Raw genomic sequence first — 23,692 nt, forward strand, 5'->3', positions numbered from 1 at the left:
GCCCGTGAGATATACGGAGAGTATCCGAAGGGTTTCTGGCATGAGTACCATAGTCAAACCCTAATGCACCATTGCATCTAGAATGAATCCTTTGAGATAAATTTGAGAATATGTAATATCAATTTCTTTGCAATGTACATGATGGAATTATCTAATACTAATGCTAAAGAATAACAAACTGCAATGGGATTTTTTGTCCCTTTGCAGTGCATTAGAGTTTGTAATTTTTTTTTATCGTTATCAATTAGTCACTTACAATTGCTTATGTCCATGTATTAAAAGCACATAAACATACTTGATAATTTTCGTTCATAAAAGTTTCTTGAAAGAGATGATACAATAATTATTATAAGTCATTCTATAAGAGTGTCTTTAAGTATAATAGTATAAGCAATAAGTGAATAAGGTGGTTGCCTAAGGCATATATTTTAGGAAAGTCTTATTTTTTGAGTATTTTCAATACTCTTAAGTAATGAATTTTTTGAAGTTACCTATAGTAGAAATTAAGCCTATTTTTAGATAGCTCTCTAATCAATAATTATCCTGTAATTAATATTCATTTTTCTATACAAAATATATATTTTATAACCTTAATGCTGAAGATATAATTAATAATTTTATCTAACCCTTAATTTATTTATTTATTATTAGTCTTTCAAACAAAAAAAATTATCATTTTTTTACATTTTTAGTTTCCTAAAAAAAATAATTATTTAATGCTAGAATTTTTATTTTTGATTTTTAGTAAAATTTCTTTCTCGCTTCTCTATTAAATAAAATTATTGCATTCATTGGCTTGCTGTAAAAAAATATTAGTTTCTTAAATACAAAGCTCATAGTCATCATCTGATCATCAATTTATTATCTCAACTTTCTAAGTGCTACTATTCTAAATATTCTAGTAGAAGTAATAAAATATCTTCTTGACCATTTTTTAGAATTTGTTTTTTAAATTTTTTTAGGATCTTTAATGAATTTTGACCTGTTTTATATTTCTTTAAGTATTGAAGTTACTAACTGAAAGCGTGCCTCAAAAAAATGTTCATCTAGGGTCTTAAATACTCTAAAGGCAGCTATTCTAATATGTGTAATATTACTCTAATAAGATACTGAAAGTTTCTAAGAGTCGATGAATATAAGTAGTCATGCTATAAATTCAAGCTCACTCAATTCACAAAATTTATTTAATATGCCAATTATTAATCTATTTTCTAATTAATAATTATATGTGAACCTTTGTCTTCATAAAATCTGAAATATATATAGACAAACACACCCCCCCGCCCAACATTTACGTGATCATATTATATTTTGAAACTTTTTAAAATTCTTTTTTCTAATATTTTGTCCATTTTGAGAAAAATTATTAAACCATTACATTAATATTTTTAGTTGCAATCAACTTCTTGTCACCCTTGCAACATGTAGTACCAAAGGGAATAGATGTATCTGCACCATTCTTTCTTAGAAAGCAAACAACGTGATTAGCTTTCACTCAAGAATGATCTCATAATGTATGTTTAGCCTTAATTCTTTAAATGAAGTTAATAATTGAGTTGGTGTAATTACTAATGTACTTTATTAAAAGAATTCTTTCTACTTAACGTGCACAATTATGAGAAGTCAACTAACTAAGCATATATAATTAATAATGGTTACATTAACTTTGAACTAATGAATCAAAGAGGTTGCAAAAACAAACTTAATTTATTGCATAGTAATGACAGACTTATAAAGTTGAGATATATTTGTAACATTTGATATGACATAAAAAGTAATAATATGTATATAAAGTTGAGATACATCTCATCGAGAAATTTTAAAATATATTAGAGATATTATCTCAATCATACGATAAGTAAATCATGTTATGACATGATGTGTTTATTTCGAAAAATTATCATATAAATGGTAGTTATATACTTATATTAAATTTAATTACATATATCATACATACATTAGTTGATTGTATTACCTCTTATATAGTCTAGTATTTTTAATGTATTCTAGTATTTTTGCATTTAATAATAACCTTAAAATCAATTATTACCTAACACGTGATAATTATTAATTAGTGACGTATACATTATTTATAATATAAAAATTATGTATCAATTTTATAAACATATCATTATTTTTAATTACACCACTCACTCTTGATTTAGAAGATCTTTTAAAAGATTTTTTCTCGAGAAAATTGGCCCATCCATCAATTACTAAAACTTTAATGAAGTCCCCAACACAAAGAATAAACTGATTTATTGCACAAATGCACATGATCTTTTATATATCCTTATGTTTCTTTTAATTTTTTATTCATCAATTATTAGTGTAAACTTTTTTGCTTGAATGACAAAAACTTGTACTCCTTATTAAACAAAATCTTACTTCTCCTTTGACAAGAAAATCTATTGATGAAGATGTTGTGAGATAATATTATGTCCCTAGAGGTACTATTACTCATAGCGTAGCTAGTTAGAGACTAGCATATAGACATTTTTTTTATTGATACAACTAGACGATTCAAATAATTGAGGTAGCAACATATTTTTATTTATTGAAATAAGTTAGGGATTATGTTAATTCATTACGGCAAATCATTCATTATCAAGAATAAGATGGTTAGTAAAAGAATTTTTTATTTAACTAAACTGTTCTTAAATCTTAATGCAAGGGAAAAATCTTCAATATAATCAATAAAATTCATTGTCCTGAAGAGAAAATTTTAGTTAATTGCTTCTGACATAAGCTTTCTCTTTCGCTGTCACACATGTATTTATTTTTATATATTAGTTGAAAGATACATATGACCACAAAAATTCAATAAAAGAAAGAGTACTGGCCAAAACTTTATTCTGCTCGAGATGTTTATACTCTCGTTCGTAAATTACTGAATTAAGAGGACACTAATAGTAAGCAAAAGTGACCAAGATGAAAGAAATGGCTTTTCTTAGTCGTTTTATACATAAATGGACATAAGAAAATGCTTGAACAAGGAGAGCAAGAGAAAGCACATATGGCTGCAATAATTCATTGTTGGAATTTATAATCATATACCAAAACAAAATTTTGATGGCCCATCTGATCATATCATCCACAAACCTGTTTTGCATGTCATATCATGCATCACTTACTTTTTCAAAGCAACTGCTTTGTAAAAGTGAGCTAGCCCTTACTTTGAGTACATATAAACTCAAAGCGGTATACGTATACGGGAGGCCCTAAGTTACGTTGGGTGTAATTTACGGGCCTCTCACAGCAACAGTACCATTAGTGGGATCGGGTACTACTGTTGTTGTGAAAGGCGCAAGTTATACTCAACGTAACTTGGATTTGCAATTATTGCATAATTAATTCAGAATAAGTCTGCCAAACATACTTCGAAATCTGTACTTGATAATGGAGATTTCTACCCTATATACAAAGGAAGAGATGTATTTGGAATAAAATCCTTTCTCAGATCCTCTCATGCATGAAGCATGAGCTGTTGTTACCGTTTAGTTAACAAAATCATACATTATTAATAATAATCACATGTTAACACCTTCAAATTAAAACTAAGGTAATTATTAAAATAAGCGAAGAACCCTAACCCCATCGTCTTACTAATGCTTGGTGCATGACTGATGAGACATGTCTAATCAGAAGTAGCTGGGATTTAGTTGGTGTGTTGTCTAGTAGAATTAATATTTAACTCCTTGCTAGAACAATGGTATGTAGTGAATTAATTAGACATATATGTGGCTGATTAGACAGATATACTACTCTTGGTACTCATCGACTCATCTTATCTCAAACCCTAATTAATGTCATGGCTAAATATTAGCAACGTGTGTGTGTGTGTGTTTATATATAGAGGGTAATGATGACGTCAGTGACGTCGCGACGTAGGAGTCTCTTATTAAGAGGCTATGTCGTGGGATCTGTAGTCTCGTAATAAGATACTGCCACGTGGTGACGTCACCCACCATAAGACGAGTACATCGCTCACACGATCACTTGTGTGTATGTGTCACTCACTCACTCTCTCTTCCTATATATATATATAGTGCCGATCTGGTGTAAAATCTTAAACTTTAAAATTTTTGTGTATACATATACAACACACACACATAACAAATTTTTAATCTGTAATTAAAATTTGTGAAGGATTTGTGATGTCCTAAAAGAGATGTCTTAAGTTATTAAAGTAAGAGATAATGTAAAAGACAAACAAAACATATACTCTAATGTACAGTGTATTTTGTTACGTAGTGTATTAGATGGAAATAGTGTGTGTGTGTTTTGTTTTTTATTTTTTGGTCTTTTAACTTATCTCTTACTTTAACAATGACGAAACGGAATGTAAATTGGTTGAAGATAGTTGAAATAAAATTTTTGATTAAAGAAGTTTATTGAATAATTTTGAATTGACAAAGTTAGGGTTTTGACCCCTTTATATAATAACCCTAAATATTGTGGATTTACCAAAATAGACAAATCTAAAATATTATTTTATAATGAAATTGTACTAATCAAAATAAGAAGAGGAAAACAAAGAGTATTCAAATCTGAATTCTAAAAAAAAAGATAAACTTCTAGAAGAAATAGGTAAAATAAGAAAATATCTTAAAGCTAATAAACAACCATGAAAGAAATGAAATTTTTAGTTTGACCACAAGGTAAAACAATGTAAGTTTCGAAATAGTATATTATACGCCGAAAATAGACACATGTAATCTAAATTATGTCCTCCAAAAAATACATCGCTTGTAATACACAGCCATCCTACATCAAATAATTTAAAAATCCCTAATTAAAGAATTATTCTATACATATATAAGCATTAATTAACTAACCCAATTCAAGTTAGCAAGTTGCATGCTTTGTGTGAACCAAAAACAGGTTACATGAACCTATTGGTCACCACCCAAATATTGTCAAAGCATGTGAAGTCATAAAACAGCATATTCAAACATTGTCCTTAATGAAGAGAGAGAGAGAGAGAGAGAGAGAGAAGGCCATGCCTATCATGTGGGGTTAATCTTGTTCTTGCTCAGCCTGATCAGCCCTGAAGCTTTAACCCCACAAAATACATATATTTATGATATATCCAAGTATCAATGTATATATCGACCACATAAACTTTGATCATTGTCACGCGAACCAACACGCGAGAATTTGTTCGGTAGATGTGCGGCAATTCCAATGGCCACTGTGCTCTTTCATATCCATGTCTTCGAAGAGGCCGGTCAAAAGTTGAGCCAAAAGATTAATATTTTGAAAATTTTGTATATGAATAAAAAAGAAGAATATATAGGTTTGCTGCTGTTGACATTTCCAATTTAAAGATACACACATGCATATATAGTACTTTTCTCATGCAAACGCTCTCTCTTTTTTTTTTAATGTGAATACACTATTAAATCATATAATTTAGTAGAATTAGTATTTAATTTACTATGAAACAATGTAATTTAATAGAGTGAGTACTCAATTAACAATAAAAGCATATGAATTAACAGCTTGTTTGCATGAAAAAGAAAGAGAGAGAGAGAGAAAGAACCCTCGCATTTGCATTAATAGAAATAATGATATGACTGTTTTAGGTCATTCTTTAAAAATATGATAACTATTGAGAATTAAATTAATTCCTAACCCTACTGGACTCGAAAGTAATCAACTTTGGAGTATTCTTCTTCTTAAAATTAAGTGTCAAACATTTTTTCATTGTAAGAGACCAACTGACTATTTTTCGTAATTTGCAGGGTTTTAATTGATGATGTCATTGAAGTGAATTAAGAGAATTTTTTTTTTTTTACTGGACGATGGATTGTATATGTTCTGTGTAGACATACAGGATTGCTTCACAATAATTAGCTCAGACTTGGCTCAAGATTCAGGCTAGCCAAGCCATTTACAAAGATGTAAAAAGCAAGAAAATAAATTAATTGAATTCACCTGCGTTGTAATTGGTTGTGTGTGTGTAATCATTTAATTAATTAAGTTCACTAATCTTCTTCTGCACAATCATTAACTTCAAATATAAATAAGTTTTAGCTCTATATGCATTATTCTGATGGTCAATGATTCTCACATGGGGTCTTGTTTTTTTCCTCCATTATCATATGCAAGTATGTTAAAAATTTAGTGGGAGGCTGAGTTTGTTCAAAAATTTAATGCACTTCACATGGCAACCCACATGCCCTTACCTTCAAACCAATTGCAGTCAATCATTTGGCATTTGCAGTTACTCAACTGGTATTATATCCTTAACAATTTTGTTTCCTTTCTCATAAGATAACAAGCATGCATATTATATGCTTAATTATTTCATAAGTTCGTGTGTTTATAATTAGTTGTTGCTTGATTATAATCACAAACTCTTATTGGTCATAATAAATCTATATACGCTTTAATTATTGTCATTATCACAGTTATTCTTTTAATAATAGATTATTTAGTATTACTACACAGATTATTAAAGTAATTAGGATTCATCTAAATGTCAAGTGAATTCATTTAATTATATATTTATAATAATTTATTATTAATCTCCTTTGCCTGAGTGTCTAATTAATTTCAGTGATAAAGATGAAACAATAAATATTTAACAATTTAACTATATAGAATGCTTCTAATAAACTATAAATAATTTTGGTTGCATATATGTTGATCAAAGGACTAGGATTGCTAAAGGGTTGGCATATTATCGGTTGTGAAACTGTGTTGAATGTCCTAGTTTCACATTATGTGGGACATTTTGGTTATTATTATTTTATTTTGGTATCTTTCCCTTTTTTAATTAAATCAGCTTCAATCATTACAGACTCCACAACTACTTCAACTCCCATCTTCTTTCTCATACTAAAAGTTTTAGGATGTTTGTTTAATTGCTTGCTGTCTGTACAATGAAGAATCCAGTGTGCCAATACCCAATCACTCATATACTATTATTTCTTTTATAAATTGTTATTAATGAAACAAACATATGCAAGCTTTACAATACCCAAATGCATGAGTGAATAGAAAAGTATATAATTGGATGATGGAATTAAAAAGAAAGTGATCTGTTGCTTATCAACTTTTCCTTGAACCGTTCTTGCAATATATATTATTAAGATTTTGAAATGTAGAATTCGTGTATATAAACAACAATGATGCTTTCTTGTATTTAACACTTTCTGATTTGCAGTAATGCAAATTCTTTTTATGTCTAACCACTATCATATGATTCGAATTTCACATGCAGCTGTATGGTCAAGGATCCACAGCTAGAATTCGACAAATCCGCCACATTGACACAGTGATCATATCAAATCTCGGCTTTCCTAAACAAACTCAAATTTACAAATATCATACTAGAATCTTAAAGAATGTTTACATTACGATACCCTTATGAATATTATCAAAATAATTTTTAAAGAAATTTTAATGAAACCTATGGTAAAAATAACAATTACATATAACATCTCTTATAAGATAGTATAATGTTATGATAACATTTTAATCTACCAGAAATCGATAACAAAAGATTGATTTAAATATCTGGTTAAGTACATGAGATCTTATAAAGGATTCTAACAATCAATACTAAACACATTTGGGTGGGGAGAAGACTTAGGGATGGCAAAAATCCCCACGGGGATGGGTACCCTTGGGGATTTTCCCCATTCGGGGAGGGTACGGGGATAATTTTATACCCAATTTTTTTTTCGGGGAGGGGACGGGGAAAATTTTTTACCCAACTTTTTATTCGGGGAGGGGACGGGGATGAGGTGGAATCCCCATCCCCTACCCATTTCCCCATTTTAATTTTTAATTTTATTTTTATTTTTAAAATTACTAATAAATAAATAACAAAATTATAAATATTGTTAAAAATAATAAATATCAAAATAGTTGTATGTTGGGAAAGTGGTCACCCTTTGTCGGGAATTAGTTGAAGAGTATTAATTGAAGTTTTCACCAACTGTTTATTGCTTTGATTATATTGGTAGTAGTTCTTCTACTAGATCTACAGGGGATTCTTATAAGAAAGCAACCAAATGGATGACAGGTTTTGATGATTATGTAAACAATGGAGATTGTGCAGTTGTTGCAGATGAATTAGATTCATATTTGGATGAGAAAGTTATATCTCGGATGGAAGATTTTAATATTTTGAGTTGGTGGAAGACAAATGCTAATAGGTATCCTACATTAGCTCGAATTGCTAGAGATATTTTGGCAATTCCAATTACAACAGTTGCTTCTGAATCAGCTTTTAACACTAGTGGTAGAGTTGTGAGCTCATACCATAACAAACTTCATCCAAGCACATTGGAGGCCTTAATGTGCTGTCAAAGTTGGTTACGAGCTTACAATAGCGGTATGAGTTTATTTTAATATGATTAATTTAAAATCGAAAATAAAAAAATGTATTAGACTATTAATTATTCGGGGACCGGGGACCCTCGGGGATCCCCTGTTATTATTCGGGGAGGGGATGAGGATTCTCTCAAGCAATTTTGACGGGGACGGGGAGGGGACGGGGACATATGCAAAACATCGGGGATGGGTATGGGGAGATTGGTCCCCTCCCCTCCCCTCCCCATTGCCATCCCTAGAGAAGAGGGAAGAAAAAAAGGATAAGGACACCATGACTTTTAAAGTTTGTCATAATGAATAGGTGAATTACAACGTTTTAAGAATGGATAGATAAATATCAACATATAAGACTAATGTGATTAGAGGGTTATGTGTCCACTCCTTAAATATTAATAGTCTACGTGTATATTAGTTAGATGTTTAGGTGTCATTTTTTTTATAGAAAAATGAAGTAGTTTCTTTGGTGGAGCGGCAATGGCATGAGCCAAGTTGATTTTAAATTGTCAAATAGTAACAGAATCCACAATCAATAGTGGGCGAAATTTGACAGAACAAAAAGAGGAGAGGGATATGACAACGCAATGGATAATTCAAAGGGCCCACCACGTGCAATGCACAACAAGCCTGGCAGCCTGCCATTGTTGGAACTTGAAAGAAGAGGAGGAAGAGAAAGAGGCTGATGATTGTTGAGCCATGCATGGCTGTCCCTTTCTCATAAGTCATAACCCTCCTTAGGCAGCCCTCAAATCTGAAAGTGAAACACATGAGGAATTGAGGATAAATGGGAAAACGATGTCCTTACATTCTCAGCATTTCACATTTGGTCTCAGAGTAGCCAGCGATAGGCATGTGAGTCGGTCAACCATGAGATAAGAGTACAAGGTTTAATAATTTAATTTTATTGATAAATAACTTATTTATCGTGGTTCAAGTTCCTACACCTTCAACTATGATGTTTCGTAATGACAGAGTGTTTGATGTGAGGTGGATCTGATCTTTAAATGAAAAAAAAAGGGGCTAAAATCAATTAGATTATTCTCAATATTCATAATTCATATACGTATTAGGTAAAAAATTCATTAACTGAGGGTTCATCTAAACAGGGTTAGGCTTTTTATAAAAAGATTCGTTCATGAATTTAGGTTAACTGGTCGTGAATATGTTTTTAGCTCGTAATTATCAAACTTTAAACATTAATAATAAATAAAATATCAAATATTGATCTCCATAAACCATTAAAAAGGAGAAAATCCAAAATTTGCCACAACAGCCACCTACGTAGTGAATGGAAAATATTTCATTTCTTTTTTTTTTCCCTTTTGACTACATATTTCCTATTGGATACACCTGCCCGCGTTTCAATAAAACAGCGCCGCTAATTGCTCACATGGGAATCGGGCTGCTGTTTTGTCCAATACAAAAAACTGTGGGAGCCCACGGCAAGGTTTATGAAAAAATATCGCGAGTTCCCCAAACAAATTAAAAAAAAAAAAAAAAGACGAACGGAAATAACAGTAAACTGATTTGTCAGAATCTAAATTGAAGAAATTTTTTAAAATATATTAGAGATATTATATCCTACAATAAATAAATAATTTTATGACATAAATATTTATTTTTAAAAATTATTAAATAATAATTATATTAAATTTAACCACATATATCATATATGCATCAATTATGCATCAATTGATTATAATATATCAGAATTACTCTATAATTTATCCAGGAAAATGGGCTTATCCCCGTGTGTAAATAGTGGGTTTGAACAATTTCAATGTCAGCCCCAAAAACACTGTTATTTCGACGAATCATCATACCCCCAGCATTTACGACTTTCCCTCTCCCCGCGTGTTGTATTTTTTAAGTTTGTAAACATTAACCGACAAAAAAGTAAAAAATTTTAAATAAATCACAGACTGGTGATGCCTATGATTTCAATTAGATTTCATCTCAATATCCTCACTCTCCTTCGAAGTGGAATCTGGACTGTCCTGGGGAAGCAGGCCAATGAGAGGTAACGGCAACAATGAACTGAGGTTGCATAGGATTATCAAAGTCGCCAAGTTATCAAAACTGTCCTTGGTGACGCCAAAGAGCTGTGTCAAACCAGCACCTAAAAGGCCCCCAAGAACGCTACCTCCATTTGATATGGACATGAGGGTTGCAAAAAGTGTCGCTTCCATGCCTTCTGGACATAGTCTTGCTGCTAGCACAAGCACAGGCATGAAAGAAGCCTACATTGAAACTCAAAGAGTTAATATTGTATAAAGTGATTTTGTGCAAAAACAGAAGCAAACTATATGAGCAGTGAAATTAGCACCAAGGAAGAACAAAGCTGTTTACATGCATGTGTTTCACATCAGATTCATGAAAAGCAGGCTTGCATTCGGCATATCTAACTTTTTTTTCCCCCCGGCTGGTAAAAATTGATTAAAAATGGCTTCTTTGTTTCTTCTAAGAAAAATACTAGCTTTGAGCAAAGAATCACTTACAAGCTCTTCCCCAAAAGTCTTGTACTATCCAGTTTCGAACACTTTTGCCTCAAAATGATGTATGCACAAATGAATCCAAAATCATGATGATTAATTACAAATGAGCTATTGCATGGTGGAAAAAGATTGCACTACCTGACTAAGAACTGTTAGTATCAAAGAATCTCCAATTGCAAACCACTCATCACTTATCCCAAACTTCCGATTTAATCCAGTAACAAGGAAAACCTATCAAAGTAAAAGCAATAATTATGAAGTCTGAAGAAGCAAAATAAGTACAAAAGCCTTGTGGAATGTCAACAGATACAAACCTGAGTCATCCCAAGAGCTGTACCAAAAATGGTGTTTGCAAGAAAAATCTTTCGTAGCGGAACATTTTTCAGAAATCCATTATACAGTCCAACACCAAGCAATGAAGCCACCGAGGTAACAAACTTGACACGTCCTAGAAACTCTGGGGTGAAACCAAGTTCATTTGTGCTGAAGCCAACAAATGAATTTGTCACAAATTTGGGATGTCTAGTACCATTATTAAAGTGAGAAGAATTCATAGCTATCATAAACGAAAGTGGAGTAAATAAAGTTTATGTACACATGAACTGCACGTACGTGAAATAAAACATGGCAGAGTCTGAGTGTGGAGTTGCCTGCCACAGGAAAACAAATAAAGTTGGAAGAAACACGTTAGGCTGCTTCACAGCCTCCCACAACTGAAACATGTTCTGTTTTGAGCTTTCAAAAAAGCTAGGATCTCCCAGAGGAAGGTTCTGCCTCCTTGATGGACCAAGCACTTGTTGTTCTTTTACAAGAACAGCAACTCCTGATGTTATCAGTGGTAGCAGTGCCGTGACACCAAAAACAAACCTGTCACATTATAAATGTCACCAAAGAAAAGAATGTGAAATAAAACCAGACATGGAAAATTACAGTCTCAATCAACCACCTTGGTACCTTACACCATAAGCATCTACCATTGAACCACTAAAGTATGAGCTCACTATTCCACCAAAAGCAGATGATCCCCAACATAATGACTGAAGAGATCCTGATACACTTTGTGACTCACCACGAGCCCTTTCCACAACCATGGAATCTACAACCTACACCAAATATCAGTTCATGCCATGATTCAAGAATTAGGACTCCAAACTGATAAGAATGAAACTAATTAATACAGATTTGTTTCCCTGCTCAAAAACCTAGCAATTTGAAATGCAAAATTACAATCAAAAGCTTCTAAAACAGTTAACCATCCATAGCAACAATTAACATCCTACCACCTGGAATTAGATCACTAATATCCAAAGGTATAAGACTTGAAATATAAAAATTACATCAACAAAGGTTTATCGAAGAACTATTCATCCAATAGAATGATTAACATCCATGGCTAAGCAAATTCAATATTCATGAAGCAGAAGAAACTTACAACATCTGAGAAGGCAACGGAAAGAGAACCAAGAAGTATGCTCAAGGCAGCACTATATTTGCTCTCAACAATAGTTGCCATCAAACTCCATGAGAGTGCACCAAGTAGCCCTGATAGAACCAAGTATGATCTCCTCCGGTACCCAAAAAGTGGGAGAGAATCACTGAATAGCCAAACAATTATTCAGAAGGAAATCCAACAACCAAAAGGTACCTCCCAAGTAAGCTGAAGGAAGAATGGTACACGTATTGTGATTGAATACATACCTAATGAACCCATAAAGAGGTTTAATAAGCCAAGGTAATGAAGAAAAACCAGATATCACAGCTGTCTAGTCAAACACATATAATTTGTCAGTCCCAAAGAAATTAAGATAAATTCATATATACATTCATATATATATGTATATATATGTGTGTGTGTACATACATACCTACCTAGATACATACATGTGTGTGTGTGCGCGCGCGCAATTAATTTGACATAGATTTCTGGAAAACTGCTAAATTGACCCATAATGTAAGGAATAATGTACATCGCCTTCATTTGATGCATAGCATGATTTTAAAAAAAGGATCACATAAGAACTTTCTACAAAAATTTTGCATAAGGGATGCAACCAAATAAACACCATGATCTCTCTCATAATTAGCAGAAAAAGGAAAATTAAGGAAGCATACCTCTGCGGGATCTAAATGCAGATCATCTTTCAAGTAAAAGTTTACAGCAAGCCTTGCAAGACCTAAAACACCTTGCACAAAATATACCATAGCAACTGCAAAATTATCTGGAGACAAATCAACCCCAAAGAATTTGGCTCCATTACTAAGATATCTACTTTCATGCGGACTAGATTTGCTAGGAGTGCTCATTTCTCCTTCAGTATCTCTTGTTAACATGTCCCCTTTTCCAGCACCTGGATCAAACATGTATAAACAGTGTGAGAAGTTGAGCACAAGGGAAGGGGAGGGAGTGAAGAAGAGGGAGAGCAAGATAGAAGATGTTCTCATGTTGCACTGTCCCACAAACACTTAAATTTACATAGTATACTTGCATTGAAACACATGCACACTGAGCCTGAAGTGCCTATAGTCAAACAAAAGAATAGAGTAACAAGCTATTAATTCCTACAACATTTCTTCACGTCTCCTTAATGGCTTCGTTGATGCATGAATACCGGACAAATAAGGCCTGAAAACATAATTCCTACTAGACTAATAAGACCTGAAAACTGCATCATATTCCTCAAATCTTGCTCTACAGATGATACCAGCTTCTGACAGATTTAAAGTTATTGTTGTCAAATAGCGAATCATTTTTCATAAGCAGTGAAAAAACTCTAATATAATTATCAAATAACTTAAATATTAGCAATCAGTGTGATCAGCAAGCCCTATGATGATCCCATGCTACAGGATGAGGATTGTGAGCGTAGTTATAATCTATTCAATTTCTCTGAACTAAAGGTTCGACGAATGCACCTAAATTTAATTTTTTCTTAATTAACACCAGTAAACCAACATTATCTTCCTAAATTTCTACAAATCTGCTAATCATGCTTCAAATTCCAAAATTACACGCGTAAAATAAATGAAAATAACCGGCAGTGAAGAGAGACCACAAACGTACCACTCTCGTAATCGAGAAGCGACTTTTCGCTTTTATCTCGTCGAAGGGAGGGTGCCGTAATCGGAACGGCAACTGACATGTCCTTTTTCTTGAACGGTTTGCGGCGATATGAACGTCGTGCTCCGGCGATGTGAGTGAGTGGTCGCCTGTGGATCCGAGAGAGGAGAGGAGAAGAGAGGGAGGTCAATGAGAAAATTTCATTTTGCGAGGGTAAGATTGAGATTGTTGAAAATGCTAAGGAAGACATTTTAATATTTTCTTTAAGAGGCATGATGTACTTTCAGTTTTAGATGGACCGTTGTTGCGTCAAATGACGTAAATGTCCCTGTTAAGTGGGTGTTTAATGATCTTTTTTTTCCTTAAATTTGAAAAAAAAAGGGGACATGTAATAGACAGCTAAGAGGATCCAGAAGATGCTATGGATCAGCAAATGGGCTGTTGTGAAAGCTTAAAGGCCCAATCAAGAAGAGAGTCCAGTTCAGGGGACCCCACAAATGCCCCATAAAATCAGTTCAGAATCCGATCATGACTCAAACCGTTATGGGGGAACCGAATGGATTCAATTCAATTTTTAAATTTTATAATATTTTCTTTTATTTTAGTTCTATTTTTTATCAAAGTAATTACTTACTTTAGATACTCAATTAGAATACTTAATGATATAGCATCTTATGTGTGAGTGAATTGTAAAAATAATAAATTAATAATAAAATCAACTAACATCATACACATAACATTAAATGATTGGTGGCATATCAGTGCGTATTCCAATTAAGTATTCAAACTTAGTAAATATAACATTATTTATTTTCAAAAACTATCCTAAGTGGAGAATTGACCGTGACTCCGTGAGCCTATTCTCAAAACTAAACTAATTAGTTGGATTTTGGTTTGAGAAATTTTCCTCACCCCTACAAATTATGGCACACCACATTTTCTTAAAAATTTAACCGAAAAAAATCTTATTCTATACATTTATTCTAAAAATTATCATTCATTTTTCATAGGCATAATTAGAGACGTAGCTCATAGAGACCTAACCCTCTAAAAAAGAATTTATTTAGTTACGAAATTATCCTTATTGATACCTATATAATTTTTTTTTATATTAATTAGTTACACAACCTTTTCAACTATTATGAAATTCTTTTTAGAATTTATCCTATATCAACTTCAAGCTCTCATCTTCTAATATCTTCTTGTCAAAGTTTGGACTTTCAAAATTAAAATCAAAGCGCAAATACAAATTCCAATAAAAAGAGGTAATTATATAATTAAATAATATTTTGTATGTCTTTTTATTTTTTAGCGTTTAACATATTTTTTATTATATTTCATCATATCTAAATTTAATAATTTCATAGGAAATTAAAGATACACCAAGTAAGGGGACTTAATGGGTCTTAGAAGAGGAAAGCACTTCTATTGAAACAAAAAAAAAAAAAAAAAATCAGTCCATCTAGAAAAATATTGCTAGCTTTGCCACTAGTATATAACATGATTTATTTGATTAAACTACAATACGTCTATTTTGACGAAAAAAGTCTAGGGTGCTCTTAGAGCATTATTCTTTTTCTATTCATTTTTGTACCACGCATATATTTCAACCAATTATAATAATATGTATATTCACATGACAAGTACTGAATTGATAAGAAACAATACTTTGACAACAATATTATGTCACATGCTTTATCTAAATGATAATTTGTATTATTTTTGCAAATAAATTAGTTGTTTCATTTTTAAAAATTTTTTAATCGACTTTCCATTTTATATTTTTTATTTTCTGATTAAGCTATCGAAAAGATATAATTTGACAAAAAATACACAACATAATTCTAATGGTAAGTTCTGTTCTCTCTAACTTTCAACAAGGAATTAATAATCTAAATCATTGCAGTGAAATTTGTAGCGATACCAACTCAATATCGTTGTCCAAATGTGAGTTGTAACCTAACAAGAAGAAATATGAAACTTGTGAGTTGTGACCTAATATTTTATGACTTTAAATTTTTAACGTTCTAACTTTAATTAATAACAAAATTATATATGAGCTCTGCACAAAATACAAACTCACGACATTAGAAATACGAGAGGATGTAATTATAGACAACCATAAACTAAAATCATGACGATTACTGCTAAATTTCCATAATATTTTTAAAGATGTTAATTTCCAGATGGGTAGTTTATCAAAACCCCATAATCAATATGAAATTATGGAAATTTAGCAGTAATTGTCATGATATTGATTACTACCTGTAAATCTCTTTCGCTTGACGCTTCTCTAAGTCATTCAAAATGCAATCAATAATTAATCAATAGTCAACATTGGCGATGAACAAGATCTCACTACTGATGAAAATTAACCAATCACATCGCAAAGGACCCCTACATTATTAAACAAGTCTCCGCCGGCCCGATTGTGATGCTAATGAAATTATGTTTGTATGAAAATTAACCAATCACATCCCAAATTTTTGAATAACAGCTGGAGAAAAATAAAATAAAATGAAACGAGAGGCAAATGGTCCAAGATTTGGTGGCATGTGAAGTTTCTGAATTGGCCGCTGGCAAAGAATTCGTCCCTCACTTGACCACGAATAGATGGCTGCGGGACTACGAGGAGGCCGCTTAAAGGCAGGACTCAGCATTTAAGAACCCTTTGTGCCTTTAATTTGTCGCGAAAACTTTTTGGATCAGTAAATGCATACACTCTAGTTGAATGCTCTCATCTTCTTTCTTTAAGTTATATGTAAGATTGTTCAGTTTTCTTGTAGATCCAAATTTTCTAGACTACAGATTAGGAAGATTTTTAAGCTACAAAAGATGGATTTTTGCAGAAAGTTTGTATTTAAAACAGTTGGAATAGCTGAATTTATGGTGGAGTAGGGCTATCCAAAAAGAGCTCATCTATGAGTTATTTTTTATGAAGCTCTAATTTATTACGTGCACATCAAATGTTAATGGAGATATTTCGTAACCATATCTTAATTGGAGCGTCATTCTCTTTGGTCTTCAGTAAGGTCAAAATAATTCAACCAGTTGCTTATTATAATAAACATTCAACAACGATATTGATATGCACCGGTTGAATTAGAATATGTGTTGTATTCGTGTTTGTTTTAATGAAATTTTACCTAATAATATGTAATGACTTATGTTTGCAAATATAGGATCTAAAAGTTATAGTCTTATAATGGTAAGTTTTAAAAGTCCAATGCTTTATAACGATATCTTAAATGTAACGGACTAACGTCATTCTCCTTAGTCTTCAGTAAGCTCAAAATAATTCAACCAATTAGCTTATCATAATAAATATTCAACAACGATCTTGATATGCACCGTGTTAATTTAGAATATGTGTTGTATTCATATTTGTTTTAACGAAATTCTATCTAAAAATATGTAATGAATTATGTTTGCAAATATAGGACCTAAAAGTTATGGCCTCATTAAGGGAAAGTTTTTAAAAATCCAGTGCCTAAAAGTGTGTAAATTTGGGATAAAACATCAAATAGGTAAAGTTGGAGGCGTAAAGCCATAACTAAAAGTTAATCTATAAGGATTAATATAATCAAAATCGTGGTCATGTCCGTGATTGCTGAAAGCTGAATTCATCTTTCTCTTCCTTTTCACTGGGAAAATAAAAAGGGGAAAAGGAAAATTGTTATCTTGGCCTAATTTCATTCATATCTTGTTTGTACGACGGAATAAAAAAGAAAGATGTAACAGTACCTGCTTTAACAGCAACTTGATTGATTCCTTTCTTTTTTTTTTTCCCTAGAATTTAACCTTTTGTTGGGAGAAATGAAAGTTGGGTGGGCATCTCTATGATAAGTTTGGTTTACGACTGATGTGTTATCTTATTATAATGTTGCTTGAATTGATTTGTCAATAATTTAAAATTGATACATAATAATTACACCCTTGAATGATTCACTAATCTGTTCCCTTCTTAAAATTAAAATAATCACTCTTGCGTCAGTGTGCTATTAAAGAAACTGAACTTACTCCACGAACTGCTCGATAAAGCTTGACAAATATGAACGAATATGATTAGATATGAAGAAAGAGAAACATACATTAGAAAATAGAAATTGAAAAGAAAAGAATCTGCTTCACTTGAGGCCATTGGTCCTATATTATTGTTTGATGTGATTTTTAATATAATAAGGTGACTTGGTGCAACAAAATTAAAATAAAAAGATAATGTAAGCTTTAAGTCATAGTACTCCTACATCAACTTTGAAAGACAAAAACTTTGGACATTTACCCAACACCAATATCTAAATTATGAATCACTTTAACAAAATCAAAATTAACAAGGGAGGAGCCAAAAAAAAAAAAAGACATAACCAGATTCAATTGTCCAGGATATTCAATATACAAATCCACCTTAATTCAGATGCTTTTGGCCTTAGATGATGCATTGAGTTTAGGATTCAAATGGTTACTTACCCCCTTGTGTTATTTTTTTGATACTTGAAACAAAGTTGGTGACTATGAAGATCAAGTGCTATAAACATCATCAGGGTCCAATTTGTGCATTCCCTCCTCTTCTAACATCATCTCCTGGAATCTGCATTCTTGGCTGCAAAATGCTTTCTCTCCCCTGCAAAAGATCAGAATCAACGGCGATCACATTAACTCTCCGTCTGATATTATGGCGTTGTGATACAAAAGCTACAGATGAAGGTAAAAGTTGACGAATGTTTGATAAACATCACTTAAAACAATCGTGGGGTATAATCAGTTGTGCCAATTTGAGAAACAGCATAAAAGGAGCCTGGGCAAAAGAAAACAGAGCCAAAAAACACTTCAAGTTGAATTGCAAAGATGTACTGCACTAACTTGGGTGAATACTAATGTTCTTTTATTGGAAAAGTTACCAATATAAGAGACTAAAGAGTGAGATCATTAGCACTGACTTCTATAATTTCTCATAAGTAAGATCAAAAGAAAGCCAACCCCAAAAAAAAAAAAAATGAAATGCCAAAAAAGGACACTTGAAATCTTAAACAAACCTGTACATGTAAATGTCCTTTCCAGGGCCAAGATTCTTCTTGCAATTGTAACAAAAGCTGAGGAAGCTCTCAGATGGGTAACTAAACCGGTCATCAGATTTAGACATGAACTCTTTACTTTCCTTTCTCAAGGAAGAGAAACCAGCTACGCCGCAGCAGCTCTCAACAATGCAATTATCAAAAATATGAGTGGTTTTGGGATTGGGGCCATGAGAAATGACACAAGTGTAGTCCTCAGAGAGTTCCATCTCAGTGGCCGAGAGGCAGCCCGTGAAAACCTGAGGAGAATTGCTTGGTGTCACAGAGGAAAATGAACTACCCAATTGGTTTCTTGTTTTGATACCAAACTCAGCTGGGGATTTAGGAGAATCTTGTGGGGAAAGAACAGAGGAAACAAGAGGAGGGATTTGGATTTTTAGCTGTGATCCAAAAAGCACCATCCTTGTTTCAGTTTTTGGTTTTTTGGGGTCTTGAATTTCATCTTTGAGAACATCAACAATGCCAAGGCAACCTATCCCTCCTTTGGACTCCAATTTGTGCCTGGTTTCAGGTTCTGGGGTCTTGGGTGAGTGTTGCGTATTATTTGTTAATTCAGACCAAAAGGGGTTCTTGAGGATTGAAAATGGTTTGCTAATATCAAGAATTGAAGTTGGGCTCATCACAGAAACCTCAGTTTCAGCGAAACCCTTTAAGGTTGTTAATCCAGTGAATAATCTTGGAAATGAAGTTGGCTTCCTGTTGATCTTGTCTGAACTTGGAGATGCAAGAGACCCATTTTCAGCCATTAACACTTGCTTGTAAACTGCAAGACAGTGGAAAAAAAAATATTGATTAAAAAATCGGAAATCTGTATAATAGAGAGAAACAGAGGAAGATACTTAGTCTAATTACCTGAAAGAGTTTTCTTTTTTGGTTTTAAATAGGGCTTATAGATACAAATGGGTGAACGTACAGTCAAAACAGCTGTCTATGGAAAGGCCAAAAAACATAGAACCGAAAATAGGATCCATTGAGGCTACACTTTTGCTCTCCTTGTGACTCTGCTATAGTTCTGTAACCTCCATTTTGTAAACAGACCGAGGAAAATTAAACCAAGGAAAGTATCAGAACTGGAAAAGCCTTTTACTTTTTTCCCCGACTTTATCGCACTTTCTTCCCAAAATTTCTCAGAAAGAATCAATGATCACCGATCAAGTTACAGAACCGAGACGCACGAGTCATGATCAAGAGACCAGACGTGCCAAATGCATCAGACAACAGAACTAAAGACCCTCTCTGTTTTGGCCCTTTCCGCTAAAATGCTTTTCACCATAAAGATTCAAAGGCTTATATGCAAACAAACGAACAAAACTCACTTAACATAATAACAAAAACAAAACATGACTTGATGAATAGTGATGAGTTTAATTAGCTAGCTCTTGAAATCACCCCCTACTAAGACAATTTCAGTTTTTGATGAGAGAACGTGAGCTTGAGAGAGCTAGCCAGCTCGTGGGATTGAGGGAGGTGATTATAAAGACGCGTGTGTTTGTGTGTGCGTGTGGGAGTCAGTAGTGGCTTTGTTTGATAAAACCACCCATGACCATTAAGATTTCGAAAATGGAAGTTTTTTTAATTCACGTCAGGTTTTGCGGGTTTCTGTTTCTCTCTTTGCAGTGTTTGATCAGCAGAATTTTTGATAGCCGTGGGCCACCACCTGTCTTTATTTCTCTGTGTAAATGGGATGTGCGAATATTGAAAAACGTGAACACACACTCGAAAGCTGACGAGACTCGCCAACTGAACCGTACAGTACCGAGATTTTAATCAGGCACCTCTTTTACTATATTTAACGTTTGATCATTTGATCTTGAGCTTCATTGGCTCTTTCGTCGGCTTGGCGCGCTTGTTTTGGTGCCTTTACAAAAATCGCCCCTTCTATAGCAAAAATATTAAGAAATTTTAGGTGACAATAGTCGATAACGATCATTAATTATTGTTGACAGCAAAATTTAGCATCTTGAAGTGATCAGGTAATAAAAAAGTCAATATTCAATGATGTCGTTAGACGAAAGAAATTTTGAACTTTGAATTCGACGTCTTTATTTGCAAAACAAGGAAATCGTAAGGACGCCGGTAACCGATGTTTAAGTTAGAGATTAGTAAATTATCAAAATAACAACTCCAGAAAGAGAAACAACTTTCAATTTTTATTTCAAGTGTCTTGGAACAGAATACTTATCTTACAAGAGGCTGGTCTATTTATAATGAAATCTTTTTGAATTCATATCATGTTTTTTTTTCTAAAAAAAAAGGAGTTCATATCATGTTAGAATACCTGAAGAGGTGGCATATATGCAAAATATTCATAATTAAGATTGGGGAGTAGCATCTTAATTGTAGTTGTTTTAGGTTTTCTTTCCTAGCGAAAGTGATCAATAAAATTGGTACAATGATTATGAGCAATCACTAATCTACTTGGGTTTCTATCTATATTTTAGTGCATACTTACATTTGGGGACATGCTCTTATGACTCACAGTTGGCTTTAAAGTTCAAAATATAACAATAGTAATCATCAAATAAAAGTACAAATTATTAAAATAAGAGAGCAGATTTTTTTTTAAGATTTATGCTTTGGTGTGTTCGTGCGAGATAATATACACATTACAACAATATAAAAGACTTTTTCAATATTAAAAGTTTATTTATTAATTGTAATTTATAACATTTGTACAAGGCTTCGGTTAAGTTATATTTAACGTAATTTAAGCCACACACAATAACAGTACACAATGATGAGACCTGCTACTATTACTATATATGACGTAAGTTACGTTAAATGTAACTTGGGGCGGCTCCTCTGTACAATAAAAATAAGCGCATTATTTTAAATACGAACTCTAATTACACTAACCATTAGAGCTAGCAAAACGGGTCATCGGGTCGTGTTCGTGTCGTGTCAGCTTCGTGTCGTGTCAAATTTAGGTCGACCCAAACCCGACCTATTTAATAATCGTGTCAAAATATTGAGACCCAAACCCGACACGGAAAAATAATCGAGTTACCCAATAACCCGCTTAATATCTATATATTAAACAAAAGTTACATCAAATATTTACACTTTGTCATACATATGTATGCACATACATACATACATACATACATACATACATACATACATCCATACATACATACATAATTTATCAATATTATAAAATATACATATCTACTGAAATATTACACACACTATTGAGGTTTTAATTATATATATGTAAATAATATTATATATCAATATTATAAAATATACATGTCTACCAATATTTTATATATTTACACTATTAAAGGTCTAAATGTATTTAAAATTTTATAAATAAAATATTGTGTCTATATTCATCCTTTTAAAGAATAAAAACATCATCCTAATATTTGAGTTTTGATGACAAGAATCTGTAAATTATTTTAAAATAGAAAATATAATCGGGTCATTAATCGGATAAATGGGTCAAGAATTTTAACCCTAACCCGACACGGAAAAAAAATCGTGTTGATCCAAACCCGACCCATTTAATAATCGTGTTAAATTCAACAACCCATACCTATTTATTGGTGTCGTGTTCGTATCGAGTAATCGGGTCGTATCAAATTTTGCCGGCTATACTAACCATGAGCTAATTACCACGGAAGGAGTCGGCTCCTATCAACTCAACCCAGGCCCATGGTCCCACAGCTGAGTGCCAATTGTGGTCCGTTTAGTTAGTGTATAGCGGCGGGACCCACTTCTCTCCTTCGCCGAAATCAAGAGTTGCAAGTTCACGGGCCAGCAAAACTGTGTGTGTGTGTGCCATCATCAATCATCACGCGATCGGAACCCAAACGGTGGGCTACGTACTCCATCCCCCCCGAGGGTCCCACTCTCACTCTCAGTTTCAAAGACCCAGCAAGCACTCATGGTCCAACCCAGACCCACCTCTCTTACCCGGACCCACATCACCACGTCTTGTTTTCGTGTCATCGTCTCTCAGCACCTGTTTAGTTAATTATTGGTGGATTAATGAGATTATCAACCGCAGGAAAAGACTGAAGTGTCCTTAGAGAACGCATTGATGGCCTTCCGGGGAAGGAGTTTACTGGGAATTTGATAAGAGAATCTGGAGGGCTCCAGCTGAAAATGATTGCTGCTGCAGTGTTAATAATGGTCTATGACAGTATGACACTGGCCTCTAGGTTGGGTTACAGGATCCGGACCCAGGGACAAACAAACAACGGTCATAGCCGGAATTTTTTGACCTTTTGTTACGCAACTTGCACACTTTAACGGAAAAAACGGTTAAAAGAAAAAATCAGCACGCTCGGTGGGACTCGAACCCACAATCGTCTGATTAGAAGTCAGACGCCTTATCCATTAGGCCACGAGCGCCGTTCATTTGTTTGGGTATCTCTTGATTAATATGACTGTAAAACAACGATAGCAAGCGGCTTAAAGCAATGTTAGCACACAAAGAGGTATAAAATTTATATTTAAAATATCATGATTCAATCAACGGCAACAACAAGCTAACTAGTAGTAAATTCTTTTTTTTCCCATAATCAATGTCACAATTACATAGCTTTTATTAATGAGTAAAATGCAAATTTTACGTCAATTGGAATACAAATTTTATATCTCAATTGTAATCTAACATCACTATTTATATAAACTAGATTGTAAGGGGAAGAGAGTATAATGTCATCCTCCATCTCCAATTCATGTGAGGAAATCACAATTCTTCTGAAACCTTG

The 23,692-nt window shown here is 33.0% G+C and overlaps 2 protein-coding genes and 1 non-coding gene across 4 annotated transcripts; all 3 read right to left on the minus strand.

Annotated features, from left to right (window-relative positions):
* Positions 1–10,038: 10,038 nt before the first annotated feature.
* On the minus strand, positions 10,039–14,244 carry LOC18031312 (folate-biopterin transporter 1, chloroplastic). Its single transcript, XM_006419901.2, has 9 exons — positions 13,903–14,244; positions 12,954–13,189; positions 12,540–12,604; positions 12,274–12,436; positions 11,796–11,944; positions 11,454–11,708; positions 11,156–11,324; positions 10,980–11,072; positions 10,039–10,586 (listed from the first exon to the last, which is right to left on the minus strand). Exons 1-9 carry the CDS (start codon positions 14,171–14,173, stop codon positions 10,287–10,289), a joined length of 1,701 nt encoding a protein of 566 aa, XP_006419964.2. The 5' UTR covers positions 14,174–14,244; the 3' UTR covers positions 10,039–10,286.
* Positions 14,245–18,191: 3,947 nt separating this feature from the next.
* On the minus strand, positions 18,192–20,531 carry LOC18031416 (protein MARD1). 2 transcript variants are annotated; one of them, XM_006419903.2, is made up of 3 exons: positions 19,824–20,531; positions 18,933–19,734; positions 18,192–18,520 (listed from the first exon to the last, which is right to left on the minus strand). In XM_006419903.2, the coding sequence occupies exons 2-3, from the start codon at positions 19,715–19,717 to the stop codon at positions 18,418–18,420; spliced, it is 888 nt and encodes a 295-aa protein (XP_006419966.1). In that variant the 5' UTR covers positions 19,718–19,734; positions 19,824–20,531; the 3' UTR covers positions 18,192–18,417. The 2 variants fall into 2 exon arrangements, with proteins under 2 accessions (XP_006419966.1, XP_024039817.1); XM_024184049.1 differs by lacking the exon at positions 18,192–18,520 and adding an exon at positions 18,563–18,694 and having other exon boundaries at positions 19,824–20,530.
* Positions 20,532–23,257: 2,726 nt separating this feature from the next.
* On the minus strand, positions 23,258–23,330 carry TRNAR-UCU. The gene has a single exon. It is a non-coding gene; the product is annotated as a tRNA-Arg (tRNA).
* Between the last annotated feature and the right edge of the window lie 362 nt (positions 23,331–23,692).

This window comes from Citrus clementina, unplaced genomic scaffold, assembly GCF_000493195.1.
Source record: "Citrus clementina cultivar Clemenules unplaced genomic scaffold, Citrus_clementina_v1.0 scaffold_9, whole genome shotgun sequence".
NCBI lineage: Eukaryota > Viridiplantae > Streptophyta > Magnoliopsida > Sapindales > Rutaceae > Citrus > Citrus x clementina.

What these genes read in the sequence shown, in the direction of transcription:
- LOC18031312 (XM_006419901.2), bottom strand. Translation starts at nt 14,173, where the DNA reads ATGCCTCTTAAAGAAAATATTAAAATGTCTTCCTTAGCATTTTCAACA. An exon ending in GCTTCTCGATTACGAGAGTG is followed by an intron (nt 13,190 to 13,902) that starts GTACGTTTGTGG and finishes TGTTTGATCCAG; the next exon opens with GTGCTGGAAAAGGGGACATG. An exon ending in CCGTTGCCTTCTCAGATGTT is followed by an intron (nt 11,945 to 12,273) that starts GTAAGTTTCTTC and finishes TATTTGGTGTAG; the next exon opens with GTTGTAGATTCCATGGTTGT.
- LOC18031416 (XM_006419903.2), bottom strand. Translation starts at nt 19,717, where the DNA reads ATGGCTGAAAATGGGTCTCTTGCATCTCCAAGTTCAGACAAGATCAAC. An exon ending in AAGGACATTTACATGTACAG is followed by an intron (nt 18,521 to 18,932) that starts GTTTGTTTAAGA and finishes GATCTTTTGCAG; the next exon opens with GGGAGAGAAAGCATTTTGCA.